Here is a 16,860-nt window from a genome sequence, read left to right on the forward strand (position 1 = left end):
TAAAGGGTTATTCATGTCGGAACCGTTGGGCATCCATGATTTCAAATTAGATGACGTGAACCGTAAATGACTTTCTGTGTTACACCTACCGTACATAACTTTGATCTCAAACTTGGACAAGATTTTATCCCATATAAAAGATATTTTCTTACAGAACTTACATTCCGTGTTAAGGTAGCCATAGATGGTGGAAGTGCAACTAAAAATATATACAATGTCTCGTTTACGATGTATTTCGATAAGTTTAGCTATTTTAGTGGTTTGTGTGGTACAAGAAAAATCCGTCAAAGCTCACGAAATTAATGTACCACCAGGTAATTTTAAACATGATTAAATAGCTTTACCTATATCTGAATTTCTGCATGACTAATTGGACATATTAGATCCACATAGTTTGGTACTTACAAAAAGTTCTTAAAACTTAGACGAGTTTAGAGAAGTTTGAACAGAAAACGTATAGGATCTGTGATGTTCTCAGGTCAAGAATGTCAGATGACTCCAGTAATACACGTCCTTCAGCATCCTGGTTGTGTGCCGAAGCCGATACCTTCATTTGCTTGCATAGGCAAGTGCACCAGCTATGTGCAGGTAGAAATAAATACTTATTCAAGTAAATTCTGCCGAACAAACTTTAGTCTTATCTTCGCTTTAAACCAAGTATCCATAAGTTTTGTCTGAACACACATTCTATAAACAAGTACGATGTTGTTCCAAATTTTTGTTTTGTCTAGGTATCTGGCAGTAAGATATGGCAAATGGAGCGCACATGTAATTGTTGTCAAGAATCTGGAGAGAGGGAAGCTACTGTTGTTCTTTTTTGTCCAAAAGCAAAAAGTGAAGAGAAGAGATTTAGAAAGGTATGTATGTATACGTGTATACCGATGTTCACAAGTAGATACCCCGACCCCGCCCCCGGAGGCTAATATAATTATGGTAACTACATTTACAATAACTACAGCGGTCACCTTATCAAAAATAAACTACCTTGTATTTTATTTACAGACTAACAACGACTCGTTGATCAATTTTAGATAAGGACCTTGATGTCGAAGTTCCGTACTTCTATCAGACTAACCGATTTAGTTCCTATGTTGACAGCTATTAAACTTGCAGTCGCTGCCGAACTGGAAATTTAATAGCTGTTGATAATAATTAATAACGATAATTGATTTCAGGTATCAACAAAGGCTCCCCTAGAGTGCATGTGCCGTCCTTGTGGAACTGTAGAAGAAAGTGCTATAATTCCGCAAGAACTTGCTGGCTATTCCGAAGACAGCCCACTACACAATCATTTCAGAAAGACTTTTTAAACGTTGCTTCTAGTACCCAACAAATTTCTAATGGAATAATGAAGATTGTTCGATTTTATTGAATAAATGACCCTGACCACAAGTATATAATAATGTTACCATTTATAATCTCAGTACAGAGTACTAAAAAAACCGACCTCATAAGTACGTGGAATTACATATAATTACCAAGTTTTATTGAAATCGGTTACCGGAAAGTGAGCAAACCCGGATCCATCCCCTAATTCGCCATTATACTGGACTTGACACAGGAGCTAATAAAAATCGGTTCTCATCCTTCAAAGTATATTGAAAGAGAAAAACGCCTTAAATTGGAAAATAGCAAAATCAACCATTAAAATAATTGCTCCTTATAATAAAATTTAGGCGCTATTTATAAAAATGAATCATCATGCGTGAACAACTACCCTTAGAGGTGGATGATTTTCTTCAAAATTAAATGTGACCACTATGGAGGTACCCTCTTTCCAACAAAAAATAATCATGAAAATTGGTTCACAAATACCGGAGTTATCGCTTAACATACGCACAAAAAAAACGTACAGTTGAATTGAGAACCTCCTCATTTTTTTGAAGTCGGTTAAAAATATCTTTTATCTACACACATGTCATAAATTCTTTATAATTTGTCCGAAAACCGCAAATTAAGACCAGCTTAAAGGTAAACTACTTTGTAAGAACAAATTTCTTATCCATGAAAATGTAAAATATCTAATCTGTGAAAATGTTATTAGGGTGAATTTCACTTCCCGAATTTCAATGGCACTTTTTGAGTGATTTTTGTAAAACCCTTTTTCTTTTGGTCTTAAGGTCTTAAAAGTACAAATAAGTTCAAGCAATGTCAGTAATTATAAAATCACAGAAATATTTAAGTTAAATACAACAAAAAACGATATTTTAGGTCACACGAATGAGATTGCAGTAACACGAATGATTTTCTCATAAACGTAAATGAGAAAGACGACAAAGGAATGAGAAATTATTATTACAACACACATTTTATCGTTCACAAAAAAACATTTAACATGTAACAAATATTTAATATAACTTCTAGTATCAAATTCCTTCTCATCCGTGTAAAACCATCTATCTATCTCACACATAGATTAATAAATAAATCTAAATAAGTATTTTGTTAATATCATATAAACTTTGTTGTACATCAATATATCATCATTACCACCATCAACAAAGTCATCATGATCACCATTATCATCAGCATCATTACCATTCACATCATCATCACAATCATCGTCATCATTACCACCACCTCCACCATCGTTACGAACGTCATCACCACCACCATCACCATCTAATTGTTATATTAATTTCAAGTAAATGTTTGGCTTGAAGTAACTATTTGACTTAAAAGTAGACAAGAATGAGAGCGACAATAATGATATTTGGATACATTTTTAATTATCAAGTGTGTAAAATATGCTATAATAGATCCTTATAAAAGTGCATGGATTTTAAAGTTCCCTTTGTCTAATTGTTGTACAATAAAGTTTATAAAACTATTACTTAATACTTATTTAGATAGATTGCTTTACATGAATGAGAACGATTTAGTCACTAGTGCTGAAATTAGTATTTAAGTAGATTTTTGCCAAAACGGAGATGCACAGGTTATTTCACTGTGTACACTACAATCCGACAGGAGTCCCTTCTCACGTGTGCGAAGGGTGAAGGTGATGCGGTATGAAATTTTGTTATTAGGAGGCTTTTAGTTAAATTGACACTAATGATAAGAAAAATTGAAACACATTTTCTATTCCCAAGAAAACATGTTTGTTTATAATCAATTGGAAAGTTACGGTATGCATTGGACGTGTAAGTTATTACGGTTTATCGTCGATGGGAAATATTGCGATTTCCATGAGTATTTAATTTTTTTTTCTTTTTTAAAATTAGGGCGATGTGGAACCGGCTCCCATGAATGAGAAATTGCCCACTTTTTAATTTTTATTTATTACTGTGACGTAGTAAAGTAGTCTTTTTATGTTGTAACACAGACTAAATAAGCAAGCAATCATATTAAATCAATAATGCTTAGCATTCATGTAATAATATAAAAGTTATTGAAAGGGACACATTTTTGGCGGTTATCTGAAAACGACCCATTATTGCTTCATATTATCATCGAATTCGATGTTATTAATACATTCAAATTTCGAACATCTCTGAAAAACACAACAATTTGATTGGACCTCTATTCTGATTCAGTCGAGATGAAGTTTTATTCGAAATGAAATGTCAATAGAAAACAATTTTGACAATTTCACACGTTACAACTTGATATCGAACGATATGATAGTTGGGGCCGATTCTAGTTTGTCTATGAATTAAAAATAAAAACTTCGGTTGTGTGACATGCGTGAGAAAAATTTTTATTTGCCGCTATTTCGCCAGTCGTGCCTACCATACCATGCGGTTCCTGAACACATCACAGAGAGCTTATAATATGTGTATAAATAAAACTGTGTATGTAACTGTATATAATTAGGCATTAAAACACTCGTGAGATGTTTTTATCAAACTCGCCTGTCGGCTCGTTTCATAAACCATCACTCGTATTTTCATGCCTTTCATCTTAGAATAATAACGCATAGAAACCTAGCCCGCACACGCTAAGTGAGGCATATGGGCTTACAGGAGCGAGCGGGCTGTCAATGCTCAAGGTCAAGTTGCACCGCGAGCAGCTTAAAAATTTTTGCTAAAAATGACGAAATGTGCGGTAATTGGGTTTAAAAATAGATCAGACAAATATAAAATAGACACTAACATCACATTCCACAAGGAAGTAACGCGTTTCAACTTGTATTTTTATGTAAATATTCACTAAAACAGAAAATTAATTTCGTTGCAACAAGATACGAAAATGTTGCAATACTTTGCAAACGGGGTTTTTCTCCCCATTTTGCTATTCTGTTTCAAAATAATTATATTACGTAATTTTTTGAAAATAGGCAATATCGCGACGGTTGCAAAATTTCTACAAATGTACACCGCCGCAACAACATTGTAGGGAATTTACGTTAGCTATTTTTACGAAATATATTTAGTATTTGCCTTCATTAGTTTCACGTGAAAAATCATTATTCTTGTTCATCATGCACTCATTTAAAAAAATTGTCTTGCCCAGACTCAAAAGTTCTTAACTAAAATTATTTCAGGAAACTAACACTGACTAAAAAGTCATCGTCAGTTCTCCAAAATCGTGTATAAATAATTTTCAGGTTCAGGTTCTTAATAGTTATCGTGTACTTTTCATATAAACATACCCACAGATAATATCAGGCTATTTATATATTCAAATTCGATAGTCGCACTTAAACTCGCTTGTAGGTTTTTGTTCATATATGAGTTAAATAAGAATTGGGTAGTATTTAATAAGGTGCCTACAGATTTGCTCGACATTGTCGATTGAGAATTATAGACGTTTTCGAGGAGTTTTAGAGTGCTTATTACGAATGTAGCATCAATTTCTAAATCCAAGATGGTTGACAACAATTTTCAAAAATGTATTTTTGGTAAACCAGTTGCCACGATTCGAAAAATCGAGCCCGCCATCTTGGATTTAGAAATTAGTGCCATGTTCTTAATGAGCACCCCCAAATACCTCGAAAACGACACCCAACTTGCTATTATTTGAAAAGTCATGTCCGCCATCTAGGATTTAGAAATAAGTGCTATATTCCTAATGAGCACCCCCAAATACCTCGAAAACGATTCCCAACTTGCCATTATATGAAAAATCGTGCCCGCCATCTTGGATTTAAAAATGAGTGCCATATTCGTAATGAGCACCCCCAAATACCTCGAAAATGATACCCATATTGCATTTATTTCAAAAGTCGTGTCCGCCATCTTGGATTTAGAAATAAATGCCATATTCGTGATGAGCACCTCGAATACCTCGAAAACGATTCCCATATTGCATTTATTCGAAAAGACGTGTCCGCCATCTTGGATTTAGAAATGAGAAAAGTCGTGTCCGCCTTCGTATATTCAGATATAAATGCCATTTCCATAAGGATTACCAAAAATAAATTTTTGAAAATTCCTGTCACTTGACGTTGTCGATCAACAGTAACGATCGACAAAATCGAGCATATCTGTAGGTACCTGATCGACAGTAACGATCGACAAAATCGAGCAAATCTGTAGGCACCTCTAATTTAACGATGAGTTAAGCAAAATACAATTTCCCCACTTTTGAGGGAAATATTATTCCATGGCATCATTATTTGTATACTTGTGTGCGTGCCGACGAGCGTAAATACAAGTTGCTTACGGCTACATGAATTTGATTTTTGCCTCATTGTGACAGTTCGTTTTTTATGAAACTATCATTCTATGCGTTATTATTCTAAGCCTTTCATTATGTAACAGTCACATAAACTACAATAATGTTAACCAGCCCCATTCTTTCCACGTCCTATAATCACAGCCTTGTGGATGATTAAATCTATACCAAGTCGGGCCATCACGGGCTTTTTAAATCTTTGGCGCAACACAGACAATGGTTTAAAACGCGGTCAACACTTGATTATGTTCAGAAATGTGTAGGTAAATAGTACTACTACTACTATTTATAAGTTTCTGGCTTCTCTTGTAGAATGTGTAGGTATTTTTTGACTACGATTTAAGCTTGACAATGGATGAAAGTATTATCCTCCATCCTTTAAGCACAATGTAGCGAGAACAACATTTTTTTAAATGCTGCTCGATGAATTTGTAAGATTTTCATAGGTTAGATAATGTTTGAAATGAGTCTATCACAAACTACTATGGAGTCTATTTTGAGTATTCAACTTTTTTCAGAAATAGTTCGTAAGTAGTTTTCGTTTAATAATCCTTCGTCGAATTTTTGTCAATTTGACACGAAGTGTCAAACGATTGTTTCGGTCTGTTTTTGAACGATAGTTTGTTTTGTTGTGTTTTGACGAAGTCTGGCTCTCGCCAAATATTTACTAAATACTTTAGAAATTTTATCTGAAATTCCATAAAAATGAGTCGTAGAAAGCGTGCAAAGGTATGTATAACAATACTTTATTTTATACTTTTCATGCTGGTAGTCTAAATTGTAGTAAAATGTTGAAGGTTATGTTTATCGATCTCCAGGTTGAAAATCGCGAATTGGATGAGAAATTGAAGCAGGATGACTCTGAATCTGATCAATCTGAGAAGAGCAAGGTCACATCTTCTAGTCCTACGTCTGTCGGTGGTCGTAGGGAGTCGTCTTCGAGTCGAAACGCTGATGGAAAGGAGACCAAAAAAGAGGAGAGTAAAATAGTGATCGAGGAGCCTAGAGCTGAAGATATTGAAGAAATCAATTATAAAGAAATGCTTAACAGGTATATACCTACATAAATACAACCATCAAATGTTTAGAAACTGGGCACTTTTATAAATAGTAACAATCAAGCAGTTTTCTGATGGACTTCTTGACTGTTCCTGTCTATTTGCATAGTGCCTTATGTGTGCAAGAAGTAATTTGTATTATGCTTTTTCAAAACAATGACACAAGAATTTTTTTCAGTTTGGAAGGGGCAGCATTTCAATCAAGACTGCCTTTCGATAAGATGTCTTCTATGGAGGCAGAATGCTTCTCTGATCTCCAAGGACCCTCGAGCCATACATTCATACAGGTCAGGAATAGAGTTCTCAAGATGTGGTTTGAAGATCCGAAAAAACAGTTGACTCAGGAGCAAGCTGTTTTAAAAATGGAAGTGAGTAATTTTTATACAGTGGTTTTAATATAGAAACAGATAAGTTAGATTTAAATCTTTGTCATTATGGCAAATTTTAAGGAACAACTTTCTTCAACTGACTACTGGAACATTCTTGTCAGAAATCATCACTAGATATCACCATTTAGCAACTAAAAAGAACTTGTTGGTCAGTACAACAACATGATGTGACTGTAAATTTTATTATGTAACTGGTAGTAAGACATTGTTTGTGCTAAACAGGATCTGCGTGTATCTATATGTTCTATAGCTATAGTAATGTTGCAGATTTATGTAACTTCTTCTTCAAAGTCAAAGTCAAAGTCAAAGTCAAAGATTATTTATTCCATAGGTAAAATAAATTTACACTTGAAAACGTCACATTTAAGCTACTGCTCGTTCACTACGCTGACCTCCCTGAGAAGAACGAGCAAGAAACTCTAGGGATTGCTCTTTTCAAATAAACTTAAATGCTATGGAATACACTTTGAATCAAATTTGTGTGGATTCTGGAGCCATGTCGTCTTTCCATACATCTTTATCTAACACGTAGTCTTCAATTTTGTAATATGATTTTTTGATCAAAATATTTTTAATGTAGTTTTTAAACTTAGGAAATGATAAACTTAATATAAGCTCCAGAATCTTATTGTAAAAACGTATACAGTTCCCCATAAAAGAGTTGTTTACCTTGGTTAAACGAAATCGTGGTACCATGAGTTTGGACTTAGCTCTAAGGTTAATATTATAGATATCTTCTTTCTTATTGAAATTATGTATATTTTTACGGGCATATAAAATATTTGAGTAAATGTACTGTGATGCCACAGTCATGATACCAGTCTCCTTAAACTTTTCTCTGAGAGATACCCAAGAGCCTAGACGGTACACAGAATGTATCGCTCGTTTTTGCAATACAAATATGGTTTGAATATCTGCCGCTTTACCCCACATGAGAATCCCGTAGGACATTATACTATGGAAGTAACTAAAGTAAACTAGTCTAGCAGTACTAACATCGGTAAGCTCACGTATTCTGCGGACCGCGTATGCAGCGGAGCTTAATCTGCTGGACAGATATGTGGAAACCACTGAAGTTTACTATCTAAGGTCACTCCCAAGAAGACTGCTTTATTAACAAGGTCTACTTTTCTCCGTTTATTTCTATGCTTGGACTAGTCGATTTTACGTTAGGTAATTCAAATTTAACACATTTTGTCTTCTTGGCATTAAGCAATAAATTGTTAGCATTAAACCAATAAACTACTTTAGAGAGGGTATCATTAATACGGTTGTAGTTAATGTCATGTCTGTCTGTTTTAAAAATCAAGGATGTGTCATCAGCAAACAACACTATTTCGCAATGGTCCTTAACAAAGAAAGGCAGATCATTAATATAAATCAGAAATAAGAAAGGTCCAAGTATTGAGCCCTGCGGTACACCCATTTTTACTGGAGAACCCAAAGAAGTCACTCCATTTATGTCTACTTTCTGAATTCTACCGTTGAGATATGATGAGACAAGTTTCGACGCCTTGCCATTTACACCGTAATGTTGCAGCTTCCTAATAAGAGTATTATGATCAACGCAATCAAATGCCTTTGAGAGGTCACAGAAAACACCAATAGCGTTCTGGGACCTTTCCCAAGCATCAAAGATGTGTTTTAGTAACGCTACCCCCGCATCGCTAGTCGATCTACCACTAGTAAACCCGTATTGTTCACTATGAAAAATATGATTCCTACCGAAATAGGACAGTAATTGAGTTAGCATAACCTTTTCGAATATTTTACTTAAAGCTGGTAAAATTGAAATGGGCCTATAGTTGCTAGGATCAACTTTCCTACCGCTTTTGAATAAGGGAATAACCTTGCTGTATTTCATTAAATCGGGAAGAACACCTTCGTCATCGCACCTATTGAAAGCTACAGCTAACTGTGGGGAAATGAGATTAATAACTGAGTCTATAACTTTAGTTGATATGCCCCAGAGATCTTCAGTTTTTTTAACATGTATTGACTTAAAATCTTTTATGATGTCTTGTGGATTAACATGACGAAAATTAAATAAACTGCCACAAACGTTAACATTTTCCTTTAGGAGATCAATAGCAAGTGAAGAGGAGGAATTTAATGATTTTGTAGTGTTCACAGCAATTGCCGAAAAGAACGATTCAAAAGCTTGGGCTACTTTATCTTTAGATTTTATAAGTTTGCTGTCTAATTCTAAAACTATATCTCTATCGTGTAGTTTAACCCTGCCTGACTCTTTATTTATTATGCTCCAAGTAGTTTTAGATTTATTTATCTATTGTCTAATTTATGTCGCTGTGAAACTTAACCTTAGCAGCTACACAAACTTTTTTAAATATTTTCGAATAAATTCTAACATATTCTATGAAATTGGAATTAGTATTATAAGTTTTCATAGCATATAGCTCATACAAACGAGACCTACTCTTATGAATACCTACTGTTGCCCAGTCGTTGAATTTAGTCTCTCTATGGAAAGTTAATGTTTTCGATTTAAATATATTGTCAAATTCATTTTTAATTAAATATCGTGTTATATAAAGTATTTGGATCCTCCGGTATATGGGATAGGGAATTTAAACTATTGCCGATATTATTTTGAAATCGAATTATGCGTTCTGTGGATATCGGTCTACAGAGAAATTGGTCTACCTTCTTGCTCATTTTACAATTAAAAGAAGCCAATTGGCCACTATGGTCCGATCTTAAGCAATTTATTATTGGTTTAGACACTGCGTCTGTGTTACAAAAGATGTTATCAATACAAGTAGAAGAGGAGGCAGTAATGCGAGTTGGTTCTAAAAAAAGATTAATCAAGTTAAAACTTTGAAATAAATTAATGAGTCTTACAGAAGTAGAACAGTTTTCCAACAGGTTTACATTGAAATCTGCACATATTACTACGTTTTTTTTGGTTGGAAAAATCCGCTTTAAACTGTCTTCCATAATTAATTCAAACTCGTTAAAATTAGCAGAGGGGGGCCTGTATACACATAAGACGACAAACTGATCCAATTCCACACATGAAATCTCAATAGTTCGTTCAGTAGAAGGATTTGTGATATCCTTACGCTCTTTAAATTTTCTTGAAGTGGTTAGGCTTTTTAAACCATAACTATCTGAAACAAAATAGAGGTTTTGTTTTGTTCTATTGCCAGCAACTTTGAGGACAATTCCCGAGGAGCAACTTCCATTGCTGACCAAATACGAGATCGTCCACTACACCACATCTTATTATAATTTAATGATAAAATTTGCTTTTCTTTCCATTCCAGGCACCGTACAATGGGGATCCAGCCCTAGTGATTAGAACACATGCATTTTTAGACCGTCATGGTTTTATAAATTATGGAATCTATGAGAGGATCACACCTATTCCTTCTCCTCCAAAAGGAAAGCAGCGACCAAAGGTCATCATTATTGGTGCAGGTAAAACAGCACAATACAGCTATATAACAGCTAATAAAGTTTTTAAAGTTTAATTCAAGGATAAATGTGATACATAAATAAGAACTTAAATGGTTCAGTAAAATAAATTATAATAAATATTAATACAAAGATCGAACACTCAGAAAAAATTCCTTCGATCCGGTCGGATTCGAACCGACGAATCTTCGAATTCGAAAGACGATCTTTGTATTAATAATTATAACAAACTAATTATATATAATAAAAGTAATTTCACAAAAAAATAATTGAATATCAATTCAATAAAAATTTAATTAAATTATAATAATTATAACTTCAATTATATATATATACTTTTTAAGATCGTCTTATATATATATATATGTATATATAACGAAGATGATCTCAAAAAGTTACCACAAAATTGACTATTTGTTTATATACCTAGTGACATGTACCATCTTAACATTTGTAAAGGAAAGCTTTATGTATCATCGATCACAAAGTATATCTCAATTTTCTTACCATCATAGCAATGATTTCAACTTTATTTGCTTAAATAATAACTTTGTATACATCTTACATAAATATACAACATTATTCACATTTACGCACACTAACAGTATGCACACTAAATCACTAAAACACACATATCACCTTGTATGCTATCATACTTCAATCTCGTATACCTACTGGATATTTATTTTTCAATCTGTATCTATAACAACCATGGTTTATTTTAACCTTACTTTTGTACCCATCTGTTTTACATTAAAAAACAAAATTCGATTCTGTAAATGATTTGTTAGAATGAATTTCAAACTTGGAACAATTTGATATTTTTGGATAATGATGTAGATACCTTGGCAATTGCAATTCTCAATTAAAAATTATACAGTAAAATATATGCAGCCTTAGATATAATTTTGATAAACTAACCTTACTTTTATCTAGATTATCATTTCAGTGTGATATCGTTGCCTTATCTGAATGCTGGCTCTCCTCTATAGCCTGCCTTCCTGAAATGACGTGCTGTACGTATTATAAAACGAATGACGATTATAACCAAAATGACGGTTTGGTGTTGTATATAAAAAGTCAACTGAATTATGTAGTAGAGGAGCCAAAACTGTCAGAAGCTAACTGTCTTTTGGTGAAGTTTGGGAGAGAGACTGTTGTGATCAGCATTTATAGACCACCCTCTTTTCAAAACATTTTACCCTTCCTACATTCTCTTGACCTTTTACTTGAGCGTGTCTCAACCTTCACTAATATTATTTTAATCGGAGACATAAATATAAATTTACTTGGCTCGGATAACAAAGTAAATTCATATCTGGACTTGTTATCCTTCTATAGTCTTCTGCCAGCCATTGATACTCCGACTCGTGAAAATAATTGCTTAGACCATGTAGTATTAAAAACAAAACTTTCTGTTATGACCTTCAACCTACAAACAACTGTAACAGATCATACTTCCATCCTTTTCTGTCTAAAAGGTAAAGAAATCTGTAGATTAGCCAACAATAAAATATCAGGTAAGTTGAACTGGGATGGTATTGTCTCAGAATGTTCTAACATGGACTTTAATCATTTTTATTCTGAAAATAATCTAAATAAATTCAGAAACTTATTCATTGATATATTATACAAATTATTAAAAATAACACACAATTATTTAAACAGAGACTCTATGCACAAGAAAATTAGGTTGTCCCCCAACAATGAAACTTTTGGAAAGGTGACTTACAAGAGATATAGAAATTTTTGCAATGGCCTCCTCAAAAAATTAAAAATTCAATATAAACGGGATCAACTAATTACAGCTAAGAACAACCCCAAAAAACTATGGACTGCTATAAAATCCTTTACTTATTTACAGAAGCAAAAAAATTCCCACATGAACTTCTAAAAGCTGGTGATTCACCGAAATCCTCTACAAATATAGCTAATCAATACTTTGCCTTAGTAGGTAAAAAGCTTGCTGATCATATCCCGACTAATATCACCCCTTTCAAAAACTACTGGACCGCTTTAGCAACACCTATAAATTAATTTGTTTTTCTTGAAGTCGACAACGAAGAGATTGAAAGAACTATTCTCAATAATAAATCAGACTGTTCCTTAGGCTGGGACGGCATTTCGTCGAAGGTTTAAAAAAGATTGTGCATTCTATTTCTCCAGTGCTCACCAACCTTATAAACCGGTGCATCAATACAGGTACCTTTCCAGATACCTACAAAAAATCCATAGTACACCCAATCTATAAACCAGGAGACGGCCACTGTGCTAGTAACTATAGGCCTATATTTATTCTCAGTTCCTTGTCTAAAGTTTTCGAACGTATTATCAATAACAGACTTCTCAATTTCCTGGAAACCTAACACATTCTATCGAAGAGCTAGTACGGGTTTAGACGACACAGATCTACAGATGATGCTGTTCATGACTTTACAGATTTTTTGGTTAGAGAACTTGACAGTGAAAAGAAATGTATCTGTATCTTCATCGACCTTGCCAAAGAGTTCGACACGGTGCCTGTTCCAAGCTTCATAGAGAAGCTAAACAAAATGGGCATTAGAGGAATCCAGCTGAGTTTATTTACGGACTACCTAACAAATAGAACACAGCGTGTTAGACTTGGAGACTACCTGAGCGATGAACTCCCCATTACATATGGTATCCCTCAGGGTAGCATTGGCAGCCCAACCCTCTTTCTGTTCTTTATATAGCATGAATGAGCTCTGTCTCACATCTACATATAACACTACACACTTTGATTTTTATTTTTAATTCTTTTATTATTAATTAGTTTTTAATTTCAGTTTAATATTAGTATTTAGTTCCAGTTAATACATACAAATTTGTTTTTGAACTACCATTAATAAATATCATTAATTTATATTTCTTGGTCAATATTTTCACAATGTTTTAAGTACGAATTATTGTCCGAGGTGAGGGACCTGGTTACCTATATTAGGCTTGGGCTTAGTTTAGGAACCAGTCTCTTGCAAACATACTGCAATAAATTTGACTGTGTACATTATCTAAATTCTTAACTAACTGTAATGTTTGTGGAGAAAATAAATAAATAAATAATCATTAAATTAATATATATATTATAAGAAAAAACGAATGGGACATTATTGCAGTAAAATGGAAATAAGGACTAGCCAGACAAGTATAAGTTACCTTGTATTACATGTGTCAGGCAATCCCTGTTTCTGTCAATGTACATGCTGTGCTTTTCTCAAACAATGTGAGGAAATAACAAAAGACTAAAGAAATAAGGAGAAGACATAATTTATAATGAAAAAGTAAGAAAGTTACAGCTACTAAAATTTTAAAAGTAGACAACCCAGAATTTATAGGTACTCTGTTGGTATCCCTTCTCAGTATAAGCGAGAAGCTTCTCTATTCTTTTTTTTATTCTCCCTCTACGCACTCAGCGCATTGCGTGTGTACGTTTTTAATTCTGTTTTAAAAATCGCTGTGGATGGAAAAAATTATATAAAAAAATGCTAAAAAACTGGAAAGTAAAACACAAAAAAACTGTGCACAAGGTAAAATTTATGGCGACAATATGGCGGTACGTTTAAACAGAGCTGGTCTATGGCAGAATGGTCACATACAGAAATCCTTTGCAAGACTTTAAACGATACACCACTTTGGATTGGAGGTAGCTCTGTAGGATCCTCAACAATACATTTTTGACATAAAAGTACCATACTATTGTAACTCATACTCGTCTAGCCATCCTTTATTTCTCGGCCTCTGCAATAATGTACTAAAACGTTTAACTCATACATTGACCGAAAACCGTCATATCGCAGCTCCTGTAAAGCACAGACTTAACTGCAAAAAATTGTGATCCCAAACCATACTTAAAACGCAATTTATATGAAGAAACAGAGACGCTGTACGGATTCCCTCATTTTCCTATAGAGGGCGTAAAGCGTATTGAATTGAAATAGTATAAACATTTAAGAGCCCTTCAAATGGGCTCAGTAGCCCTAAATACAAAATTTTTAATTAATTTTCTGTAATATAATAATAACATATAATTTTACAAATGTAAGTTCAGTCACTGCTTCACTGGAGGTGCGATATTGTACATTTTGCGGCCAAGGCCGGGGAGAAATTTGTTTTTAATTTTTTTACTGTGGCAAAGACGAGGCTCTTTGTTCAAAAGAAAAGTGAACATTTCCGGGCATGTTTGAGAAAAGTAATAAAATTATTTTTGTTTGGTCACATTGTCGCACTGCGATATCGGCATGCTGACATTGTTTAAAGAAAAAACGACTATTCAATGAACATCTTTCTTATTTTAGGAGTATCCGGATTAGCGGCCGCTCGCCAACTGCAATCCTTTGGTTGTGAAGTTGTAATACTGGAGGGCAGAGACAGAGTTGGCGGTCGCATCTGTACTTATCGAAAAGGCCCCTATGTTGCTGACTTAGGTATTCTTCTTGCTTCAAATACCCTTAAAGTTGTCAAAATAGTACAAAATAATGCCTTTTGAAGGCGAGAGTGAATAGGCACTATTTAAATTTGCATGCTACATCGTCGACCTCTTCGTCGCTTTCCATCAGGTGAGATGGAGGTCAAATGCGCACTTATTTAATTATAAAACAAAAATAAATAATAATATTCTAACATTGTGTTCAAAGGAAATTTGTAATTAACATTGCGGGCGCTTTTATTATTGACTTACAAAAATTGCTTATTACATAGGAAACCACTGCTATCATACCACAATTAATAATTTGTGCAAGGAAAATTAACCTTTTATTAATTTATCTTTTTGGTTTCAATTTTAATGTCGTTTCCTCACTTTCAGGTGCCATGGTGGTTACTGGATTAGGTGGTAACCCAGTGACGACTCTCTCTGTTCAAATGAACATGGAGTTACATAAAATTAAACAGAAGTGTCCTCTTTATGAGGCCACTGGCAATCAAGTTCCTAAACATAAAGATGAAATGGTAAGGCTGATACGAGCTTAAGGCCATTATGTACTAAGTGGAGTAGGGAGCAGCTGTTTTTCAATAAATTGTAGAAATTTTGACGTTTTCACTAAGCTACTTGGAGAGGCCTGAAATCGTTTCAGTTTGATAGTTGATAGAACATGGTAATATATTAAATTAAAAGTGGACACGCCAATTCTGTAATAGCTACAAATTTTCTTGCTATTTTGTATACATATACAAATCAACACTGAAGCCAGTATGGAGGAGCTATGGGGGAGCGCCTGTAACTCCAATATATCCATGTTACAAAGAATGTAAAACATTATCTTGCGTAGTATGGCTAATGTACCCTGGTATGTCACAAACTCGGACATACACAAATACCTGGACATGAATATGGTAAATACCGTAATAGCCTTGAGAACCATCGTAATGAACTGGCAAAACAGTTGACAATCTGCAGATACAACTAAAGGCTCAAACGAAAAGTCATACTCCCGTTGGAGTAATGTGGTGTGCACATAAAGGGGAAGAAACTTATAGTGGAGAGTTCGCCTGCGTTGACATAACCGATTATCAGCACATAGTGGCACTGATTGCAAATGATTCACTATAAAAAAAAAGTTCATCATTGTTATTATAAACTGTTTCTCTGAAAAGTCAGTTTAACAGTAGAAGTTGTAGGTACTCATTTTTATTTCATCTGCGTCTTCACATGTAATAACATAATAATGCCAAAAGTTGACAGACGGACTGAAAGGACAAAATAATAGTTACTATTAATCTCTAGGTGTACAAGCGATATTCGTACTCTCTGATTCGTTGCATAAGCGATATCCGAAGTCGGTCAGAGATTTCTAGATTTGTCTATTCTCGGATTCGGAACGGATACGGATTAGAAGCAATGTGGAAACGTACTTAGCTTGTAATTACACGGCTCATAGGATATTTTTTGGAGTATTATTTACATAGAAATGTATATAAATTCTATGTACATGTGTACACATACTTGCCTACATATCATCATGTCTGTTTTTAAACAAGGTAGGTCAGAAGTCAAAATTTTGTTTTAGGTGGAACGTGAATTCAACAGGCTTCTTGATGCTACTTCCTATTTGTCCCATCAAGTGGATTTTAATTATTACAACGATACTCCAGTCTCTTTGGGACAAGCTTTGGAGTGGGTCATTAAATTACAACAGAAGAATGTTAAACATAAGCAGGTACTATACAACATATTTCAAAATGTTTTAAGCTTTTATGAATATGGCAGGGTAGTTTGTCTAATACCTTTCTCGTTTTAAATTCCCTCATGCACAGGACGATATGTCTTCACGAACCGTCATTTCAGACTGATCGAAACGACAAATTGAATGTTTTTGTCGTTAACGATTAACTTGAACGCC

General features: G+C 34.1%; 2 protein-coding genes across 2 annotated transcripts in view; both read left to right on the forward strand.

The window, feature by feature from the left end:
* The first annotated feature begins 184 nt into the window (after positions 1 to 184).
* Positions 185 to 1,390, forward strand: LOC113229644 (bursicon). The gene is made up of 4 exons (XM_026463314.1): positions 185 to 314; positions 479 to 588; positions 732 to 857; positions 1,176 to 1,390. Exons 1-4 carry the CDS (start codon positions 185 to 187, stop codon positions 1,308 to 1,310), a joined length of 501 nt encoding a protein of 166 aa, XP_026319099.1. The 3' UTR covers positions 1,311 to 1,390.
* Positions 1,391 to 6,324: 4,934 nt separating this feature from the next.
* LOC113229789 (lysine-specific histone demethylase 1A) overlaps positions 6,325 to 16,860 on the forward strand; it is a 347,041-nt gene continuing 336,505 nt past the window's right edge. Inside the window, exons 1-7 of the mRNA XM_026463470.1 lie at positions 6,325 to 6,348; positions 6,438 to 6,670; positions 6,856 to 7,045; positions 10,354 to 10,507; positions 14,818 to 14,946; positions 15,327 to 15,469; positions 16,528 to 16,677. Coding sequence (XP_026319255.1) covers positions 6,325 to 6,348; positions 6,438 to 6,670; positions 6,856 to 7,045; positions 10,354 to 10,507; positions 14,818 to 14,946; positions 15,327 to 15,469; positions 16,528 to 16,677 — 1,023 coding nt within the window. The remainder of the gene's footprint in view (positions 6,349 to 6,437; positions 6,671 to 6,855; positions 7,046 to 10,353; positions 10,508 to 14,817; positions 14,947 to 15,326; positions 15,470 to 16,527; positions 16,678 to 16,860) is intronic.

This window comes from Hyposmocoma kahamanoa, unplaced genomic scaffold, assembly GCF_003589595.1.
Source record: "Hyposmocoma kahamanoa isolate Upper Pololo Valley unplaced genomic scaffold, ASM358959v1 62, whole genome shotgun sequence".
In the NCBI taxonomy this organism is placed as follows: domain Eukaryota; kingdom Metazoa; phylum Arthropoda; class Insecta; order Lepidoptera; family Cosmopterigidae; genus Hyposmocoma; species Hyposmocoma kahamanoa.